The sequence below is a fragment of the Brienomyrus brachyistius genome, chromosome 8 (assembly GCF_023856365.1).
Source record: "Brienomyrus brachyistius isolate T26 chromosome 8, BBRACH_0.4, whole genome shotgun sequence".
NCBI lineage: Eukaryota > Metazoa > Chordata > Actinopteri > Osteoglossiformes > Mormyridae > Brienomyrus > Brienomyrus brachyistius.
Genome location: NC_064540.1, coordinates 16,649,179 through 16,671,816, shown reverse-complemented (window position 1 = coordinate 16,671,816; position 22,638 = coordinate 16,649,179). Strand labels below are relative to the sequence as shown.

At 40.4% G+C, this 22,638-nt stretch overlaps 1 protein-coding gene across 2 annotated transcripts in view; it reads right to left on the bottom strand.

Moving 5' to 3' along the window:
* Positions 1-22,638, bottom strand: part of LOC125747930 (contactin-4-like) — a 122,050-nt gene that overhangs the window by 17,888 nt on the left and 81,524 nt on the right. Inside the window, exons 1-8 of one of the 2 annotated variants that reach the window (XM_049023584.1) lie at positions 21,473-21,840; positions 20,679-20,882; positions 18,728-18,830; positions 17,835-18,019; positions 16,142-16,281; positions 11,176-11,305; positions 10,084-10,234; positions 992-1,119 (exon numbers count right to left, since the gene is read on the bottom strand). In XM_049023584.1, coding sequence (XP_048879541.1) covers positions 992-1,119; positions 10,084-10,234; positions 11,176-11,305; positions 16,142-16,281; positions 17,835-18,019; positions 18,728-18,825 — 832 coding nt within the window. In that variant the 5' untranslated portion in view covers positions 18,826-18,830; positions 20,679-20,882; positions 21,473-21,840. Of the gene's footprint in view, positions 1-991; positions 1,120-10,083; positions 10,235-11,175; positions 11,306-16,141; positions 16,282-17,834; positions 18,020-18,727; positions 18,831-20,678; positions 20,883-21,472; positions 21,841-22,638 lie in introns of those variants that run through there. The other variant, XM_049023582.1, reaches the window with a different exon arrangement.

The following is a 22,638-nucleotide window of genomic DNA, read 5'->3' as shown; positions in this document are numbered from 1 at the left end:
GCAAGTATGCGTTCTACATTTTGACCTCAATGAAAAAGTATTGGATATCTTTAATATTTTTGGTCAAACAAATTGTAGTGTCTATAATCAAACACGGTGTCTAGCAGGCATTCACAACAAGCTCATAATAGCAGTGTTTTTCCTTTCCTGCTCTCCGACTGAATGTCTGAATGTCATAGCTAACTGGGGTCAGGCGTTACATCCTCTCGTCTGCGACATTCAGTATACATTAAATGTTTTACAATGAAACGGAAAAAATGGTTGATGAGGGAAGTGCCTTTCCGTCCAGATGGATGGCAGAAGAGCACCTCTAACAGAACTGGTCACAGCACCTTACTCCACCCCCATTCATTTTTAATGCCATGTTAGAAGTAAGGTACAGGAAGAGAAGAGGAATGTGACTCCTGGTTGTGAGCTTTATCTCTGGTTGAGGATCCAGCACTGTATGACGATTACAGCAGCCAGAGATCTGTCTCAATTAAAGCTGACAGCCTTAACCCCCACCCAGCCCTAACCTTAACCATAAGTAACCAAACAAAAGACAAGAGTTCAGGCTTTTTTTTAGATTTTTGATTGCATTGACAGATCTTTGTGGGGACCTGAAAAATGGGAATATTTGGTCCCCCATGTAATATAAACATGCACACACGCACACTGCTATACACAGTAAAATTCATTCAAGGGCCCATGCATGGAATCGTGCATTCCGAGAGAGGTGTGGCCTAATTGCAAATCAGGATAAATATGCATCCAGCAATGGCAGTAATCACTGTGACTTGACCACCAATTCCAAATCAAGGCATGAGTAGACTGCAGACACAAATTTAGTTTCACATAACAAGTATAAAATGTTGGGCAGAGGTATCAAACAGAAAACTAAATGAATCATCTACTAATTTAAAATGAAATGAAGCAGTACTCTGAACATCTACAGACATGGCCCTAAACTGTGACAGGGTCCATCCACAGAAATAAAAGAGAAGATACACACCTTTCACCACTAGGGTTCCAGTACTGCTTGCCACACCAAACTGGTTTCTTGCAACACATGTGTAGATGCCTGCATCTGATTTAGATACATTTGTTATCCTCAGACTTCCACTGTCCATCACAGAAATCCTGAAAAGCAAACAAAACAGAATTACGGCAGAAGTAGTACACAATGTGATATGATGATAGATTAAAATGTGACTAAAATGGTATTCAGAAATACTGTATTCAAAGATGACTACAAGTCATATTTACGGAAAAGATATCTAAATTATTTTTTGTGCCTGGGAGATATCTAAAATATAACACTGAGATTCTACATGCATAATAAATTTTAAGTAATGCTTCACATTAATTGTACCATCATAATTCAGTCTTTATGCATTCAGAGAACATTCAGTGCAAGTTCATAATAGATTCATAATGCATTCGCAGAACATTCATAAATATCATGTAAGTATACCTTAACAGCTTTAATAAACATTAATAACACACATTATACGATTATACTATTATAATGTTTATTAGTAACGTATATTAAAACTGTTAACATACTTAACATGATTATGAATGTTCTATGAATGCATTATAAAGGCATTATGCAGGTACAGTTAATGTAAAGCATAAACCAAAATTTCTTGTAGGAAAGGTGATGAGTTGAAATCAAAAGCCTTTAGAGAAATTTATTTTCTGCAAGGCTGACCGATGACCAAATCTCATTAAATTGTATGACCCTTAACTACATTTGACAGTAAACTCCCTGAACTGGCGAAAAAAGTGAACATATAGATATTTGAAAGTCAGTAAACACACAGATGTCTATAATTATATACATATTTTTTATACATATATATATATATATATATATATATATATATATATATATTGTAAATACATTTTCATCTGTAATTCATGCATTTAATTTAAATAAAAAATATAGATATTTAAAATCAACAAATTAATAGCCAAGAAATTTTGGCAAGAAGGTCAAGCATTTTTGCAAACTAGTCACACGCCAATGGAACAAGTATTTCCTATTAAGAGAGATTATTTTTTGAAAATGCACTGGATCTCTGGGGATTAGCACAAATGGGGCAGCACAATCCTTAATCTACACCAAGATATGACCTAATTTCTGGCAATTGTGCTGGCATGCCACATGAAAAACTGCCCCGAAATATTTTTTATATATAAAATATATATATATACACACACACACACATCATAAAGTCTGTGTTAGACTTTTTCTGGCCTGTTTTTAAGTATCTATCTTGGTGCCCTTTTGTTTTCCATAACATTCTGCAGTGATGATTATATCTACAGTGGAGATATACATTTCAACATTATCAACAATTAATTCATTTAAAAATATAAAGTAAACTACAGTTATACCGAATACTTCTAGAAAAGAAAAATTCTGAAATTAAGATTCGTAAAAGTTGTATTTGCTATTTTCTAATTCCAACTGTAAAACCAGTGCTTCCTTTTACACACACACACACACACACACACACACACACACACACACACACACACACATATGTATATAGCTACAGAACGATCTCTTAATAGGCTGCATCTGACTGTGCAGCCCTGAACACCTTCTTACCCTGGCCTGTGGACAGTACAGTGCAATGCAATACATTAACGATTCACAGGTGGGCCAGGGTACAGCACCGCTCTGTACAGAAGACAGACTCTCTTAAGTTGATTGCCACTGTGTTTGCTCTCGGAAGAAGACAATTATTCTTGACATAAGGGAATCCTGAAATGCGCTATCATCTTCCTCAAAGTGCTGCAAATGTTCAGGGAGTATGAAGCTGCCGCAAAAAGAAGAGCCTGGCATACTGAGCGACGCTCTTATTTATTCTGCGGAGAGATGAAAGACATGCACAAAACTGCATGCCAAGGAAAATGCCACTTGCATTCTGAAGTGCAAATTGTGGAAAATTACACGGTCTCAAGTAGAAGTCTCCCTGGTTATGTTCTCCGGCAGTTTTTTTTAAGAAGACACCAGCACTCTGGCTGAGATGTTATCACAGGGGATCATAGAGTGTCCCCTAATGAAAGTTCTGTGCCCAGGCATATGCTATTTGGAGGAAATGGGACTGAGAATGGTAGGGTGGCATTTAGGGAGACGCTGCTTAAACCAGCCAATAACATCATCCTTTAGAACAGATAAAGGTCAGGACTGAGAACAACTAGCAAACAACTACAGTTTTCTTGAAGTGGTTGAACTTACAGAATTCATTTCCCATCAAAGTGCCAAAAATATAATGACAAAGAAATATTTTATTCAATTTATCCTACATAAGGACCGGCAGAGAACCAGGACACAGGATGCATTAAAATGTAGACAAGCATCAATAATAATGTAACACATGGTGTTTCATATTTGTTTTAACCTATGACCCTCATGTATGGGGTTGGGTCAAAAAGGAAGACCATAAAAGGCACTAATGGGCAATATGAGTATGTGGAATTATTAACTACAAAATCTGGTGTATTTTAATTAGTAAACACTGGGTCACTCTGTCTCTCCTAACAAACATGCACTCTCTCCCTGGCATCCATCTCATTATGAGACTGAGACCCACTGAAGGCCCTGGAAAGACGTCCTGCCTACTTTGCCACAATAGAGTAAATAAAAAGAACTGGAAACGGAGAATCTAAAAATGATTCAACTAATTGTGAATTTGGAAAATGGCCAATCTTCCGCTTTTAGTGATTTCACAAAATAATTGACCTTGTCTCCTGAGTTTCACGCACACGTCATGCTTGCAGACTCTCTCATCTGCATCGCCGTGTGACATCGCGCTGGACTATAATCGGCACCTCTCCGCTCGATATATAATCCATTTAACATGCAGAACGACCTTTGGAGTTGTATTCAGCCATGTAGCAAACAAGTTTGTGCGAGCAGGGTGGGCAGGAGATTCCCTTCCTGCTGTTTTATAGTCTGTTGTCGCCATTGCTGAGTCATCTCCAGGTGTTGCTCCGGTTCCCCACCTCAACATCACAAAAAAACAAACAGCCCAGCAGAATCTCACACAAACTGTCCCCCACTGGCACAACTGAACAAGGTCCACAATAACTGTACCGTATACTGCTTTGGATTGTGAAAAAAATTCTCAGGGACATAAATAAATACAATTATGTAAAGCAAATACACCAGTGGGATTCAGCCTTGAGGAAGAACTGGCCAGGTGTTTATGTACTGGTGCCAAATCTGTAATGATTAATACTGGAATTACGTCATACATATTGAAGCCTTATCCTTCTTTGTCTGGAAATGGCAAAAGAAATCCCCTTGCCATTTTCATAACTATTGTTTTAACTCAACGAATCAAACTGCAACTGGAAAATACAAGTACCAATTATTGTAGCATATCCCTGCATAGCTTAAATACATACTATTTACAAAACTGACATATTCTGCTTGATGCATGTAAAATGACAATTAGTTTTGGTAAGTTTATGTCCATTGCACGATATTCCTCTCTCTAAGACATAAGAAATGGACCATTGATCCGGAGCCTTAGCCTTAAGCAATGCCATTCCGCTGCATACGTTACTGTATCGACTGTCCCAAAACAGCTTGATAGCCCATAAAAACCACAAGTGAGAAAATGCTTTTCACCTATACGGATCGAAAGCCTCCACATCAGATTCTTTGTGGACGCTGTCTGGTGCTTTGTGCAGCCCTGTTCCCAGAGAGAAGCATAATCCTGTAATTCTTCTGATCCTCTAGTAGGACGTCTCTCCTATACTCCAATCCTCGAATCTCTTTTGGTGACATGTTCATCATTTGTTGACAGTAAGTAACACTGAATGAGGCTAAACTGTACAAATAAACTTCAGCTGGTCAAATAAATGGTCCTCTTTACTGTCAGGAAATTAATGAGATAAAAAAATACTTTTTTTATATTCTGCTCTGACAGGAAGGGTTTACTGTAGCTATATGCAAACAGATTTTACCTTATGAGCAGATGTTCACTTAAGATAAACTGAGAAAATTAGAAATATGATGGATAAATAAATACTTACACTGACATTTAAACAAGATAAACCATATTTTAATACACAAGATGTTGAAAGTTATCTCCTCAAATTGAATACTGGCATCATCTTTCAAAATTAATATTTCAGTACTTAATATATAACTCTACCTATTTTCATATAGCATGGGCATCAGTAGAAGCCTGAAAAACCTTAGAGAAAAAATATAGATATTTACACAAAACAGCAATCAGTATAGGGACCGACCTGCTTCTTCATACACAAGAACATACTAGTTAGCTTAGATCTACATTTGTACAGGCAGCCCTGTCTGCTACACAAAATATCTGACCGTATAGATAAATCTTATTATTGTTACAACAGCAAGATTGAATTTAAGATTGAAATGATCCCTCCTTTGCGCAACATCACTGCTATTTTCACATCAGTAACATTCCGACGTCGTCTCTACTGCAGCATTGTTTAATATCTCCAAAACAGAATGGAAAACTGGCTCAAAACATATGTTTTGTGTTGTGTTTTTCCTGGAGATTTGAATAATTACACCACTGCATGTAATTAGGATATTACAAGTAGAATTAGCCGGAGTTTGACTCCCAGCATGTTCAGCATTTTCACTGCATTTGCAGTTGAAGGAACTAGAGGCTGTGAAGCAGCTATGAATTCATCCATCTATCCAGTTCAGCTCTTTATTCAGTACAGATTCATGGTAATTTGATGTGTTAATATTTCAGAATTCATTCCAACTTAAATTATTCTTCATTCTTTTTGTTGAAATCCATTTCAGGTAATTGTTATCTGAACAGAAGCAGATCACTGTAAATACTTTGTTTAATAGAATACATCTACTGATATCGACACTGACATTAACAAATATCATATGAGTTTGAACGGTGATGAATTTGGTGAATTTCAAGTGATATAGATCATTTAATTATATTTAGATTTATATAGTATATTTATATTTATGGTAAATTTTGCTTCACAGTAGTGGAAAGTCTTATTGGGGTCACAATGCTTTCTGAAAAGATAAATGTAATTTTCAGTTTAGAAGACCATTCATAATAACTAAGCATGAAAATGACAAATATAGATCAGACACTTCCCAAAGCCACACAGTTCCCTATTTCGTTTATTTCGTACATTATTACCCCGCATTATCTCTGCCATAAAGAAAAGCTACAAAGAACAAAAGAGTAAAACAATAGGCAGCCAGTTTGCTTGGGAGGTGATAACACATGCATAACGTTTCTGAAGAAAAATAGATGTTTAATGTAAAGCACACTGTTCCCATTCTGTTATTAAAATGATGATGAAGCAGATGATGCAGACAGTGTTAGCACTCATCTGCTTTAGCTTAAATACAGCAAAGTTTATATTATAAGACATGAATTGACTTTTTGATGGGCAACAGAGAGTCGATAATGATAAACATTTAAAATTAATATGAATTACTAGTAAAGACTCATTTTAATTTTCAGAGGAACACCAGCAGCTGTGTTAATCTTATTAATTTAAGTATTTTTATTAATTTACATTATTGCACATCCAGAATACTGAACAGGCTGTGCGATGTTAATAGGCTCAAATGGTAAAGAACTGCTTAAAGCCTAAAAAGTTCCATCCCTGAAATCTCTTTATTTGTCCTGTACAGTCTACTGTTGCATAAAGCATTGTGTTAAGTAACTACACTCATGCATCTGCGGATGTAAGAGTAAAAATAGCATTCATGGCAAAGTCAAAACTTCTCAACTGATTTCGCTCAGCTGTGATTAATAGTCCAGCAGACATCCCTAAGATTTAGTTTAATCATCTAACTCCTTTACAGTTTGTCTCCTTCGCAGTTTTCATACTGAGGATATGCCATCTCTGTAAAAAGAGAAAATTAATGCATGTTCTACCACAACACTAAACACAGCTCCTTCTCCTGTTTCATACACTCCCTCCTGCCCCCAAAAAATGATTTTTTAACATGTTGATTTTTCTGCATCCCAACTAGGTATGACGGCGTAACCGTGCCGACACGATACGTTTTTGCTACGAGGACGGAAAAAAAAAGCTTTCTGCTGTAGTGACAAAATGAGAAAAAGGCGCGGTTTACAGACGGTCTATGATTTCGAGCTGCTGGGGAGCCCCACCCACCCCACACGGGAAAAGCAGACATACACCCACTCGTCGCGTCGATGTGCCCAACTTGCTTTCTCAGCTGCTGCATTCCAGCTGATGCCATCTAAACTATGTCCCTGCAGGGTTGTCTGAGTGAGATAAGACATCCCCACTCCCAGCTTCCTGCTGAAAAGGCTGCAGCTATTAAGATGGATTACCTGGCTAGTGACACCAACTCTCTTCCCCCCAAAGGGCCCCCACAGAGCACTAATGCAATTAATGCAATTAATCTTGAGCAAGACGACTGTGGAGGTGCACCTTGGATTATTCACTGGCATTGGGAGGGGAAAAAAAATGTACCTGTGCACTTTTGTACAATATAATGATGTCATTTGTGTTTTCTCTCTGCCAATTGCAATAATACCCACAGCTATTAGCAATGGTACAGTAATTTCCCCCACCAATTAACAGCTAAAACATCTCCCATCGCAGTTCAGTAGAGCGGCAGACTGACACGGCAGGTTGTTAAGGCAGTCTCCGCTGCGCAGTCTCCACTTGGTAGTCTCTGCTGGCCAGACCCCTGTCACCAGACCCCGGTTTTTGTCAGAACAGACTGCTAACAGAATGTCACGATATAAGGAAACAATTTAAATAAGTATAATAAAGATTTTTTAAAGTTAGAAATCCTTCATTTGCATGAGAAATAGTGAGAATTATTTGATTGCAGCTCTTCATTTGCGCTATTGCAGTAACTTCCTCTGTGACTAGCTTTCGTGACACACAATGTCGACGCTGCATCAATAAAGGAGATACAGTAGTAACATGAAGTATTCATAGGGATGACGCAGGGCTCCTCCTCAGACTATGGGTCTTCCTTAACTTGACCTGCCTTGTTACCACCATCAGCACTGCATATAGTCCAGCCCGCTGTACATCTTCCGAAATGGCATGCGTAAATGTACTGTATAATGAAAAACGTAGCCGAATAGCAGACATAGCTAAAATCCATAAAAACATTCAAAATAATAAACTTCACCTGCTACATAATCGCATGGATGCGGATCCGTCACACAGACATCCCACCTCTCCCGGAAGTTCCACGCATGTCCCGAAAATTCACAGCAGGTCCCTGACACCCGCCAATGACATGGAATGTCCCGGAAATGCGCCGTTCCTCTACTTAGCAGTGGTTAGGTTATCCGGCAAGAAGTTTTACTGCCACAACTCCGCCCTATCTGGTTGGCAGCACCCCCCCCCCCCCCTCCCCCATCAACAAATCTTGACGCCACCTGCACTCATTGGTGAATTTTATTGCTGGCTTCCAACCACTCCAAACACCCAGCCACCACTAGGCTTGAGCGGTATCTAATTTATAATAACATCATACCACCCAGATATTATATCGGAGTATGATGGCATTTTTTTCATTACTGGCCAAGCCTAGCCACCCCCCCATATTCAGCACCTCTACATTCAGCCCCCCCTCCACATTCAGCCCCCCCCCCCCCCATATTCAGCACCCCCACATTCCGCACCCCCGCCACTTCCAGCCCAGCCCCCAGACGTTTTGAATGGCAGTGAAGGGGCTCTTTGCATAAAAGGTCAGAGGTCCCTGGTGTCCATAACCTAACAAGATGCACATTATTTGCCATCAAACTTCTCAGTAAATATGCAGAATTTAATGTGTCAGTTTGTAAATATCAACAAAAGCACAAAACTACATGAGTAGGGGGGCAGGTTGTGTAGTTATGTTTGATTAATGCAGAGATATTTGAGCTGAGAGAAAGCTGCCTATTTTCTATGGTGAACTGCAGCCATCACAGGACATCTGGGCTGTCAGAACAGTTACTTCAGGGTCTCGGAAATCTAAAAATGCAAATAAACAAGCAAATAATGTCTGCAACGCAATTTCAACAAGAATCCTCTGAATGCCCATGAACTAGAACTACATAGTCCTACATAGAGCAAAAATATCTTACAGCATTTCCGTTTTTCTCATACTGTGAATGAACATGAACCCACTTCAATTATGGAAAATGAATAGCTGTCTTAAATGCCATATTCTACTAATTATATAAAACAAATATAAAAAAGTTTCATTACTACACCCTGAGGACAAGGCTCTTCTCCAGAAAGACCATCTGAAGGGTACCAGCAGCATAACCTCTATGCAAATTGCCTCAGAGCTTGCCAAAAATTCAGAGTCTCTTCGTGGAAAAACGTTGCCCAGTTCTCAGAATCACACAGCACTGCTGTCACAAGCGCTCACAGGCTGGAGAAGATGGTGAATGACCTATCCCCGGGTCAGTGACACCCGGCATCAGAATCAACCCTGCCGGTCTTTGCCAGCGGGCCCGTCCACTCAGGAGGAAGGCGTGTGCACTACTTACACTTTCTCTCTCAAAAGTATAATAGTATAAACATATGGTTCCAAGCAGGGTACAAGACGGCAGACTCAGGACCCCCAGAGAGGCTGCAAAGTGCTTGATTAACACCCAGACTGTGCCCAGGGGGGCGCTGATTCTTACACCAAGGAGCACGGGAGGGGCTCATTTCCACCCTGTCCACCCACGGGCTCTCGTACACGGCCTGAGATGGGCTGCCGACATCAGCAGCTGCTCGCATCAAGAAGGCCAAGAGTAAATGTAGAAAATAAGCAAGAATATCAGGCCAAAAACAAAAGACATTCATTGAAAAAACGTCATTGAACCTTTTGATAAATGTGGACAGAAAAGCCGTTCCTTTCTAGAAGAAACACTGTGACACAGATAGAGTGTCTGGCGTTGCATCTCGACACAAAAACATTATCATAATTCTTAAAGTGAAGAGTGCCAGCCGCTTCCCTTTTATCACCCTTCTGATGCAGAGCGGCCCCTTGAGCTGGCAAAGTAATCCAGCCACGAGAGCAACGAGACAATAAATATCATATCCAGCGTAAACTGATTTATTTGGCTCAAGACGGTGTACCTTTTGCTCTCGCGGAGAGCCTCGTTCCCTTTCCGCCACGATATCATTCCCCGGGGAGACATCTTTGGCCTGCACTCGATCAACACGTCCCCAGCCTCCCTCACCAGGGTATGCGTCTTAAGTAGGTTTTGCGAAAAATCTGGGGCGACAGCTGAGGAGAAAACAGGTACATTAAACACATGAGGGAATCTTGCTGCCAGTCTCACAGTACTCAGTCCAGACACGTCTCCTCTGAACCGAACACTGAGCAGGGAGAGTGAAGCCAGATCCAGCCCACAGGACAATAAGCTTCTCAATCTTTGAATTGTGGTATCAGCTGAGCAGCTTGTCAAATGAGTTACGACGGAACGCATGTACGAAAGGAGGTGCCGCGGTGTGAAACTCCCGAAGGGTTTATGCAGTTCACAGATGTTGATGCCCGTGATGAATGTCGCCTTGCTCAGCAGTGTGAACTTTAAAAAGAGATGTAAAACAGCCGAACCGCGGAGAACACATCTCTAATTAAAAGCAATTCGTTTTATCGGAGGAAAACGTTTAAAAAGAGAAGCGTCATGCCTCTTTCTGCCCAAATTAGCTTTATCGGGGGGGCCTCATTTACCTTTCTTCTTAATGAGCATCTAAAATGGTAGCAGTATTCGAAAAGTAGGGCTGCGTGACATCGCCGCATATTAACGACAATCGACACGTGTTTGGAAGAGTAGGTGGCTTATTCTCCAGTCCTGGAAAAAGCCAGTGAAAGGGAATAGGCAGAAGGAAAAGCATTCTGGCGACTGCAGTGGAGGAATTGCTGGCATTAATGGATAGGGAGCATCACCAGGTGCAGGGCAGGGAGGGGGCGCTGCTTTATTATCCAGTAAGTCTAGTAATTATAGGGTGGCGAATGGTGCTCCCTCCAGTGCTGGTAGATGACACACGGCCTGTGAGTGCGATGCCCGGTGCCCTGTCCCCGGTGCCCTGTGCCCGGTGCCCAGTGCCCTGTCCCCGGTGCCCTGTGCCCGGTGCCCTGTCCCCGGTGCCCTGTGCCCGGTGCCCTGTGCCCAGTGCTCTGTGCCCGGTGCCCTGTGCCCGGTGCCCTGTGCCTGGTGCCCTTACCGATCACCCCCAGCTCGGCGTTGCTGTAGACTTCCCCGTGCTTGTTGCTGGCTACGCACTGATACATCCCAGCATCGGCCTGCATCAGTCTGCTGATTGATAGAGCTCCATTGATGACTTGAATTCTCTCCTTTAAAAGAGATAAATTCACACATTTTGTGTGAATACACTACATCCAAGTCATTCAGTGTATTTTTCTGCATTCGATGTTTGTCTTCCGTACAGTGTACCAGAGCTGGTCAATTCTATCAGTGACAAAGACAGCCGTCGAAAGCAGCAGCTTCTGAGGGGGTGCCACATCAGCTAGGACTGCTACTGCTGTATACAGTAGTATTATTCTTCATTATTGAGGTAAAACATCTCTTTAGCTCATCCATTAAACTTTAATATTTTCATGGTTAATAATGTGAAGGAAAAAAACCCCCAAAAACCACAAATTACGAGCAAGGGGCATATTATTTTGCATGTAGCAAAACTTAAACAAACTTACAATCACAAAATAAAACACATACATTCTACTAGTATTTAATATTCCATCTAAATTTCATTATGAATCCCTATATGTTAATCTGATTTATAGCTTGCAGTTACTCCATCGCACATTATGATTTCTTATGAATCTTAATGTAAATCTCCAAAGCACACTGGTTTGAAATGTCTAATATTATATGCAGTAGGTGTGTTGAACAGAAGCTATTTAAGTGTCCGGTGAACACTGCAAAGAAGTATGACGTTAAGGAGCCAAAGAAAGTCACAGCATCGAGATCCAACACTGAACCAGAAAGGAACATGGGTGGCAGGAAATGATGGCGATGAGTCTCCTGTGTGATGATGGCACCCAAATAAGGCCGCAACAAAGACAAGTTCTTTAAATGAGAGTGGGCAAGGTACATGCTACAGAAAAGAGGCTTCACCTGTGGCAGACTAACAGATCAATTAAGTACAAACACATTTTGACTGGACCAGGCACTTACTAAGGTACATGTATGAATAAGGCTCTATTTGCAGTCTACTCAGTACAATCTCTTGACAGAAAATGCCACAGAGATTAGACCTTTTACAACATGTACAAGTAATTCTTAATTTCTTGTTTTCTATCGGCTTCCAAAGCCGTCTCCGCCTGCAAGTAAAACAGATCTACATGACCTACATTACATTCTACAGAGTACACAGATTGGTAATTCAGGTCCAAGGATCAAGACTTTGCTTCAACTAACCAGTTGCGTACTCTGTGACTGTGACTCTTCATGCTGAACTGGTTGGTTGAAACAAAATCCTGCTCTGGATTTTTATTCTCTGGACCTGAATTACCAAACTCTGACAGAGTACTCCTGGGTCACGTTGACTTTCATTTTGTTTGATAACTAAGCCAAACATCTACACTACTCATCCATTTTATCTGAACGGCCACAGGAGGAAAAAAAACACATCTGCTTTGAGACATTCATAGAAGTTCTATCTGAATTTAACAGAATTTACCAGTTACATAATTTCACAAAACTTCCCTGAACTTTCTAAATGATAAACATTAAAAACATGCGCGATGACTAGCTCTAAATGTTTCTATCCTTCAGTAAAAGGGTAACTTTTAGCTCCATATTTGTAGTCGATTTCATAGAGGATTTCCTTTCAGCTCGCGTTTGATCTTTCCTGTTCTGTGGCGCTTACTCTTAATGTCATTAGAATGCAGTTCCTGAGTGCCTTTGAATGGGGATGTCTCTAGTCAGAAAGGATTAAGGTACTGTCACATGAAAAGCGAAGCTGTCCTCACAGAAACATCACTCGCTAATCCTGTGTTTGAACAGGCCCTGTCTAGGCGGCAGGATGTGGACACACAGGGCGAATACGCCTCCTGGCAGGGGAGACAAACGGTGCCGCGTATCAGTCCTCGCGCGGGGACGCTTCGGTCTGCGGCCGCCATTAATTAGGCATGACGTTCGTCTGAAATCAGCGCTTTTTCATGGGGACCGGTGGGAACCATCTGCATGCCTTATGCTGAATGGGAATGATTGGCAATGTCAGTTCTGGTGCTATCAGGTCAACTCAGCTGATAGAACAAAAGCTGAGCAAAACGCACCAAGCCGCCTGCAGCTGAGGCTGCTGCTCTGCAGGGACACCAGAGCTAATTGCTTCGCAGAATTTCTAATTCTTTTTTTAACAGCCTAAAATAATTGCATATGAGCATTAAGCCATTTATGCAGTATTATCATATATGCAGACAAACTGTTTAACAATTCTAAATGCATCTTTCCAAGTCATGTCAAGGAAGTTTTCATTTGAGATATCGCATATGAAGCAGGTAGCTATATTTACCTCCTACTTTTTCCGTACATGAAATGTTTCACACGAGTACATTTTATGCTTTACATATATTACTTTCTTTAAATGGGATATACTTTAACCAGAAATACCTATGAAACTGTTGCGTAACGTACAATGTGTTACACAAGACAAAATGAAAGGTAGAATATCGCTGTAATACTGAAATAGCTCCAACAAATGAAGTCTACCAAAAGCGGCAGTCGCTCTTACACTGCTGACGCACATGCAAAGCAAAAACCCCGTTTGATACATTGTTACAAGTTTCACTTTCCCCATTCCTGCCTCCACTACATCAGTGACCTTTTGTCATCTAACATATTAAAATGCACAGCAGTTGATGTTGACATTTGCAACAGCATAACGCCACTGCTGATTAATTCATCAAAAAACAAAATGCAAAGTTCCCAAGCAAACCTCTTCCACAGCCGTACATTTACACAAATGTAATTCCAGATCAGTGGCTGTAGTACAAGTCCTTAAATCTCCTGAGTGGTTCAGTGGTTCATTAGATGTTGTGGTATCCGTTCATCTTTGATGACTGACTTGTGCCATTTGTCTAGAGAGAAATCAGCCCTTTACAGCACTTGCCTAGAAAAAGATTCTCTCTCTTTAGTCAGTTAGCTTTTGCATTAGAGTTTGTGGGTAGCAGATGGTTTACGGTTTATCAAAGAGAACACATTAGTTAATTTTTTTGTCGTATCACCACACAAAGACCTGACAGATTGTTATTTATCATCTGTAAAACCATTTCTAATCTCCTTTTATGAGCTAAAATAAAGCCTGTTGTTTAGTGGGCTGCCAGAAATCGAAATTTTAATTTATTCCACATGTATAATGTTTGAGCATTGATTGATACCCCCTGGTTTGTTTGTGACCATTGTGTATAATGAAGGAAATTAACATAAAAGTCTGTTTATTTACTACATCCAAGCTGTGGCTGGAACACAATATCAATCTCCGGCAAAATCTCAGACCTCATTGTACTAACATACTCCGGGTGAAAGTTCTAAGCTATGACTTTTTCAGAATGACATGAATACTCCCTTCGAAATTCAGCACGACCATTAAAAATCAATTGATTTTGCTTGGGAAAATAAGAAAGTGACACACATTTATAGACAAACAATTGGTCTCTATGGCGTGCCACGGAAAATCGGGAAAGGGCCGAGATGCAGCGCGTCGTGCATTTCATAAGCCCTCTCGATTTTCTCCCCTTAAGGGAACGCAGGATTAATGGCAGTCGGAGAGGACAGATTTAACAGAAGATTACTCTGGCAGTTACATCATCGCGTTTTAAGACTACCATAAAATTGTTTGCTTGTTTGCAATTTGGTTTTTAAAACTATTAGAATCAGAAGCATAAAATAGATGTTTTAGGCACTTCTAATTCCTCTTAAGTGCAGCGTAGGGAAAGTGAATAAAGTAGAGCCTTTTTTCTGGAAACAAAGGTACACTAAATACTGTTATCTGTCTCTGGAGTAATGAACATAATGGAAAAATGGTTGAAAAGGACCTGCGGGCCATATAGTTTTGTCTTCATATAATGACAATCTATCTAAAAAAGGTGCATTCATTTTATTGTCGGAGCTAATAGAGACCATCAATAAAACATTCCTTGATCTCCTGCAATGTGGCCCCTTCATAGCAGCCAACACATTTCTCTGAAATCACTATAATCACATTTGCATTGACTTTGCTCTGTCTAAAGCGATGTAGAACTGAGGCAAATAGCACACAGTTAATCATTCTCTACATGAAGTGTTAGACATGTAGCTGAATGTATAGCTGAACTGGCACTCTCTGTCTTAACAGGGTGCTATTTAATTCAAACAAAAACACTTTTCATTACTATTATTATGTCCCAGCTCGTCCAGAGTGGGAATCCATATCTGTTAAAAAAGAGAGATCTTTCTAAGCATAGTACCAAGGTAATAAAAACATTTGGGTATTGAGATTTTCATGCCCTAAGATGTTTGCTGCATAGCTTTTGAAATATCTGACAAGCATAAGAATTTTACACATAGGAATAATTGTATCTATGACTGTTTGGGGCTTTTGTGCACTTACCAGTGTTTAGGCATTTTCAAAAGTTTAAATTCAGAATAGCTTGCAATGCACATTAGCTCACATTTGCATAACAATTGCCATGATATATATGTTATGTAGCTGGCAATCTAGCAGCATTGCAAAATATTTTTCAATTCAGCTGACTTAAAATCATGATGGAAACAATGTTTCATAATACAGATGCTCATTATCATTGTAATGACCGGCATTTAACAATGATGTCCACAAATCTGTCATTGTTTATTACTCGATTTCTACCAGCGTTCCAATGTTATTGAACTCTGGGAACGTGCTGTGAAGTTCAGCTTCTAAAAGGATGAAAGCACATAGATTCTAATTCTCCTCCTACAGAAGAAAGCAATATATTTGAGATACATACTGAGGATTTTCTTCAGTGATGGTGGAACTCAAAATTTCCAGTGGATAAAAATGGTTCAAAGACCAAAAACAGATTATATATAGTGAGCACTTCAAACCGTCTGGCACAATTACAGAATTAGCTGTTTATCTACAACAGCTGCATGCTGAGAAACCCTTCAGTTCACAGCATGGTACTTTCCATAGCGGGCCTGCTGACCTCCAGGGTCTCCAGAGGTTCTCCATTCTTCAGCCAGCGGTAGGAGGGCTTGGGCTTCCCACTGGCCTTGCACTCCCACAGCAGGCTGTCATCAATGGACTTCTGCACATCTTCGGGTCTTTCTGTCAGGTGTGGAGGAGCTGCAATGAAACAACCAACAGATCAAATGGCTACAATAGGAAACACCATGTTTCCAGCAAAAGAGAATTTGATGACAATGGAACAGATTTCATTAAACCGGAGGAACACAGGCAGGTTACAACGGCCCTCAAAAATACGGCACTTGAAATATCCAGCATTTTGTCTTTCTACTCCAGCACATAATGTATGGTTTCACTGCTTAATCCTGTGTCACTACAAAGAGAGATTCCAAGCATTGGAGAAGGACTTTTCTGCCCAGTGTGGGACAAATCGTAACGACCATAGACCCCGATTCCCTGTCCAGGAGTGTTCCTGACATCTGCAAAAGAACATTATTTACTGGCACTAGGGACTTTGAGAGAGGAGTAAATAATAGAAAATAGTTTAATGTATAGAATGGGGTATCCCTGACAGATGACAGACTGATTTATAGATTGTAAGAGGGTGAGCCAATTGATCAGAACGTAGCAAATCAAGGGAGCAAATCAAGACACAGTATAGATCATAGGAATAAGTGCTGCTCAGACTGAATAGGAATGAGGTGGTTTCCACGCACCTCACACTGGAAACATTACCAGCTTTGTTAACTCCGCTTTTTCTGGTCTCCAGTTTCTTAGATTTTCTTTTACAACTCAATTTTTTCCCCCCAGTTTCAACTGTAAAATGGAGAGTTTTAAATACACTGAGTCCATTTGGAGTTTATCGCAAGATGATTAATTACCTTGTCTTCAGGGTTACAATATGTGAAATAGAAGAATGCAGGAAGGGGGTGGGAATATATATGGTGGGAGGTGTTTGCCTATGAGCTATGAAGCATGCTTATAAGGACGTGATTTGTTACATTGCAAACGGACCTGAATAGTAAAGTTTTTGTTATCAAAAATAAAACACGACTTCTGTCACTTTAAATAATTGACTAATAGACAGATCGTAATGGAATTTTGTAAAACTTGTCATTTAGCTGTTGCTGAGTAACAAATGGGTCAGGTGATCAACAGAACTAGATTTGTTTTTGACAGATGAAGCAAAATGATTCTGAAAATAAACACGAGAAATTCTACATATGTTCACAGTCACAATAAATTAGGTCACCTAGGAGGAGGAAGAACACAAAATCTTTTCCTGACATATTTTCTGTCACGGAGTGAAATCGCTTTTTATGAAACTGTCCAAAATCCTAAACCTCTTCAATAAATGCAACAATCTGTAACACTGAATGACGAATAGAACAACGAACAATGCAATAATGACAAGAAATATACCTGCGATATCCCAACTTACCACTGTATTAACAAAATACTGCTTTGAAGAACATCTCACAACAGCTTGTTTAAGTTCCCCGTCTGTGTGACTCTTTCTTGCCGGATGAAAATAACATTGTAATTGACAAGCCTTGATATGGAAAGATGCATTTCTGTGCTAAGAATCTGATTACCAATTGCTGAAGACACAAGTTCACTTTATTTAATCTTTGATGGCTCCTCCGTTTTGAGGAAATCTGTCATATCTAGCGTCCTCTGCTCGAATATTCATGCTTCCCAAATCTACTTACCGTAGAAAGTCAGCTTTCCTTTCACGGTATTCTTGCCCCTGGAGTTTTCTGCCAGGCATTCATACGAGCCTGCATCCTCCTGCTGGAAGTAGGGGATTTCCAGAGCACCACTAGCCTTGTTCAGGTCCACCTTCCGTGAAAAGGGGACTCCATCCACCCTTCTCCAGCTGATGCTGGGTACCGGGCTAATTAAATTAAATTATACACACAGAGGAGATGCATATGAGACTTATTTGTTATGCTAATTAATATTATTTATTAGATGTGGTGTGAAATACACCATTGCAAATGCACCTACTGCTGTGAACATAGCAATGATAAAAAAGCACCGTGATCCATCCATCTACTAACCACTTATCCTGGTCAGGGGGGAGCAGGGGGCCTGGTGCCTTATCCCAGGCAGCACAGGGCACAAGGCAGGGGAGCGAGTCCATCTCAGGGCACACACACACGCACACACGTATGCACGCACGCATAGTCGGGTGAACATATCTTTATGGGGACCGCTCATTCATTTCTATGGGAAAAATGCTAACGCTAACTATGACAACCTTAACCCCCACCCAGCCTTAATCATAACCATACAGCAAGTAACCAAGCGAAATACAAGAGTTTATATTTTTAGTTTTTTCATTACAGTCATGGATTGGAACCCCCATCTCTCGAGGAGTGAAGAAATAGCATTACTGTTGCTGTTTTTCTGTTGCTATCGATACCACCCCAAATCGCACAATGCATATTTCTATCCCTCCATTGGAAATAATCGCTTATCCTCTCAGGTTCATGCTTTTCCGGAAGTGATCCTGGGGGGAATGGGGCATATGGAGAGGCACATCTGAGACAGGGAGCGGGGCGCCGAGCAGCACGCAGCAGACCCGCTGCACAAAACTTACTTTCCCAGTGCAAAACACTCCAGTTTCACAGTTGATCCTTTGGCCACGGGGACAATCTCCGGAAACTGGACTTCAATCTTGGGCTCATATTCCCCCATCACGCCTGAGGAGTAGAAAATACCGGCACTCGAATGACACACCAAGTGTATGTCTGACCACAAGTACCTGCTCTGGGATAAAGGTTCCTTCAGGATCCTTTGTTCATCTTGCCCGTTGTCTTTATGGTGATTTTTCTCTATAACATTCTGGTGTTCCGAAACCAGATTCAGCTTCAGATAAAAGAAAAAGACAATCTGCTCTCGTCAGATGTGAATTTTTCGAGCCATGCATTATCTAGATAGCTTTTTGGCAGTGGAAGGCTAATAGATCCTTATCTGCACCACCTAATGCAATCAGGAAGGTAAAATCCTACTCGCAGTGTGGAATGAGGCAGGTGGAGTGACATGTAGGCCTTTTGAACTATGATCACCTGGCAGGAGCCGTAATTTCACTATGCCCCGTGTGCCGCTCAAATTAATTGGGTTTCTCGTTCACAATGAAACGGCTACGTGTAGCACCAAGGGAATGCCCGACCTTTTAATTACAGCACACATCAAAGGGGAAATAAATATATAAACATATAGAGGCGGATAGAAGCAGTAAGGCAATTAATAGTGTGAAAATTAATGGAAAAAAGAAACACACACACACACCCACTTAGCGCCCCCGCCAGCATTACATCAGCAGTACATCTCTGGCTCTCAATTATACCTAAGCAGAATCATACAGACTCACGATCAGGCAGCTGGGGAATACTTACACTAATTCTGCAATAAGCCCGTGTCTCAGCGTGCAGCACTTTCTATGGTCATTCTCACGGCATTATTTCTACTGCTAATATATTTTAGTTGAAAAACATTTGTGATGGCATCCAATTAGCTTGTGCCTTTTTTTACAGGAAGAAAACAGGAACAGTTTTTTAACATCTGGAAATACTTTTGTCACATGTGAGCTCTGCATTACTTTTGTATGTACTTGGTTTACTTCAAATGAAACATAATTAGAGGATTACGCTGAATTCAAGGCAGTGATTAAGGTTCATATTAATTAGGGGCCTAATGTCACAGCATAGACTACTGTACATATTTACAATTGTTGTTGTTATACAAGCAATTGTTCAATAATTAGCAATATTGTCAAAAACAATACAATGCACACAATGGAATACACGCTATCTTCAAAGCATTGCAGGCCAGAACAAATATTATGCAATCATTCATTTAGGCATTAATTAAATTTTTGCCCAGCAGAGTGTGTTTTATATCTCAAAAAACATTGTAATGTGCGCCCCAGTCAATGTCATGCATATTTATCATTTTTATTAAAATCATAAATCACATTTAATTATATATTTCATTCATTGTTTAAGGAAGCCTCAGCGAAAAAGCAGAGACAATTGAATGGATGTGAGTGCCATTTTTTTCGTGACCACTGAGACGTGTTGACCGTTCCTCTGCGGAATTTGATATATCGTCATTGGCTAAGCAAAGGCTAGACAGCAGCTACCCATCAGATCGTTCTCAGAGAGGTGAACTTTACAGTCAGAGGTCATACATTAAGGCCGGCCCAGAAGCTAACTACACATGCAATGATGTCATCTTTACTTTGTGCCGCTCAGAAGCAGCAGGCAATTAACCTTTGCATGTAATTTGTGTTCTTCAAAACTCAACGGCCTATTTCTAGGTGTTTCTGTGGAGATTGACTTTTCTAGGTTAATGTTTTGCTACTGAAACTTTACTTTCCAGACGGTTTAAGCTTGCCGGCATTTTCCACAGGGCTCTTTTGTCAGTTTTCCAGACTCTTTTTTTTTTTTTTCCTTTCTGAAGTGGGAGACTGAAACAAATGCATCTCCAGCGATGGAATGCGACGCAGCAGCAGCGAGCTGCCGTAAAGCTCACTTGCAGGTTCTTACCATCTGTGCGCAGCACCAGCGGGGTAGGGGGGCCCTGCACACGGCCCTTAGTGACCGTGTTGGTCACCACGCAGGTGTAGTTGCCCACGTCCGATGGTTCCACCTTAGCGATGTACAGGTTCCCCGTCTCCTGAGATACGAACCGACGATTGTCCTGCTTCACGAACGAGGGATATTCATTGAAGATCCAGGAGTAAGTTAGTTCTAGGAGAAAGCAGAAAGAACATCCGCGCACGTCCATAAATCCATATACATCCATAAATACTGCGACTCTGACATCCTTTAATATCGCTGACGGGTGAAATTTATTCTTTGTGACAAGTCTTTAAAGAGAGCAAATGTGATGGCTTTTCTATCCCTTCATGATATCGGTGTGAAAATGTCTGATCTTCAAACTCATTAGCAACTTGAGGCTGTCCTATTATCTGGCTTCTTCCGAAACTGAAAAAAAACCTCACCAAGATGTAATATTTTCACATCCGGTCTTCCAAACAGAACAGAGAAGGATTATTGAATATTGATCGCAGGACAGGCAATTCATTTCGTCTTTTGTTGCTGTAGTTTTCCTTTCGTCCCTCACTCTTCATCTCCTCAGGCCATTATTATTAAAGACAGTTAAATAAATCAACAGTGCTTTTCCTGCATTACAGTCAGAGGCCGATCAAACACCAGTCTTATGTCCAAAAGTGAGTACTAATGACCTAAACTTACTGACATGTAAAACTATTAACAACTTCTATTACATTTTCTGCCAACAGTACTTTTTTACTCATGCATTTGAAGGAAAAACCTACTTTTTAGTCAGCTGCATTCTGTCACTCTCATATTGACATTTTTTGAGGTTCACCATTCAGGCTTTACTGTTACCGTTTGTTTTTAGACATCATCTCTTCCTCTGAACAGTCAGGTGTAAGGATCATGTTTACAGCAAAGAAATAGCAATGCGCATAGCTCAACTCACAAAAAGGTTAAAGGTGCTGTACAGCACAGTAACAGGCGGCCGCGTGCGAGATCTGGGCGAGTTAATGAGCAGCTTATAGAAGGGAGGCGGGACACCATTAGTCTCACATCCAATCAGCTACAAGAGCCAGAGAACAGCAGTTACATCATGTGTTGTCACCCTATATGCGAAAATACAGCAAGGAAATAGACTACAAAAGTCTAAGAATGCTCTCACCTTGAGCTTATGAAAATTACATTTTTAAACCTTTTCACAGACTTTCTTGAAAATTCGCCACTACAGGCTTCTATGTTTTGGTTCAGTTCATTGCTTGTTTGAACAATATTTAGACAAGAGAATTTTAAACCGTCTGAGTAACTGAACTTATTGCAACTATATTTGCTACCATTCTTTTATTTAAGCAATCCATATTGGAATGGTATATATTTTATATCAGTGGTGTCAAACTCCAGTCCTGGGGGGACCAGCGCCCTGTACATTTTTGGGTTTGCCCTCATCAAACTCCTTGTGCTAATTGAAGCACAGCTCTTCAGCTGAATCGTTGGTGGGGGAACAGGGAAAGAACTAAGCTACACAGGGCTGCGGCCCCCCAGGACTGGAGTTTGACACCCCTGCTTTAAATAAATGTAAAATAAACACTTGATTCTGAAGTTCGTCTTGCATTTTGTCAGTAGTTTAAAAAATGCTTGAATAATAACACTATGACTTGAGTAGTTTGTCTGAGCTGATTTTTGAGAGATATTTTTATCCCTCTCTGAGTCACACTTCTCACTTCTTGTTTTCCCTTTGCTGCTCTAACCACCCTTGCTTATGTCTAACTTTCAAAATGTCTTTAGTTTCTCAAATGTCTGCATTTGAGAAATAGTGGCCAGTGGGTGTGTGATTAATTATGAATCATATACAAAGCAAAAAATTAAAATAAATAAAAAAATAAAGCTGCAGAGTAATATTCGTTTATAAAACCAACTATAAAGCAAAGTCAAATAGAAGTGGACACTC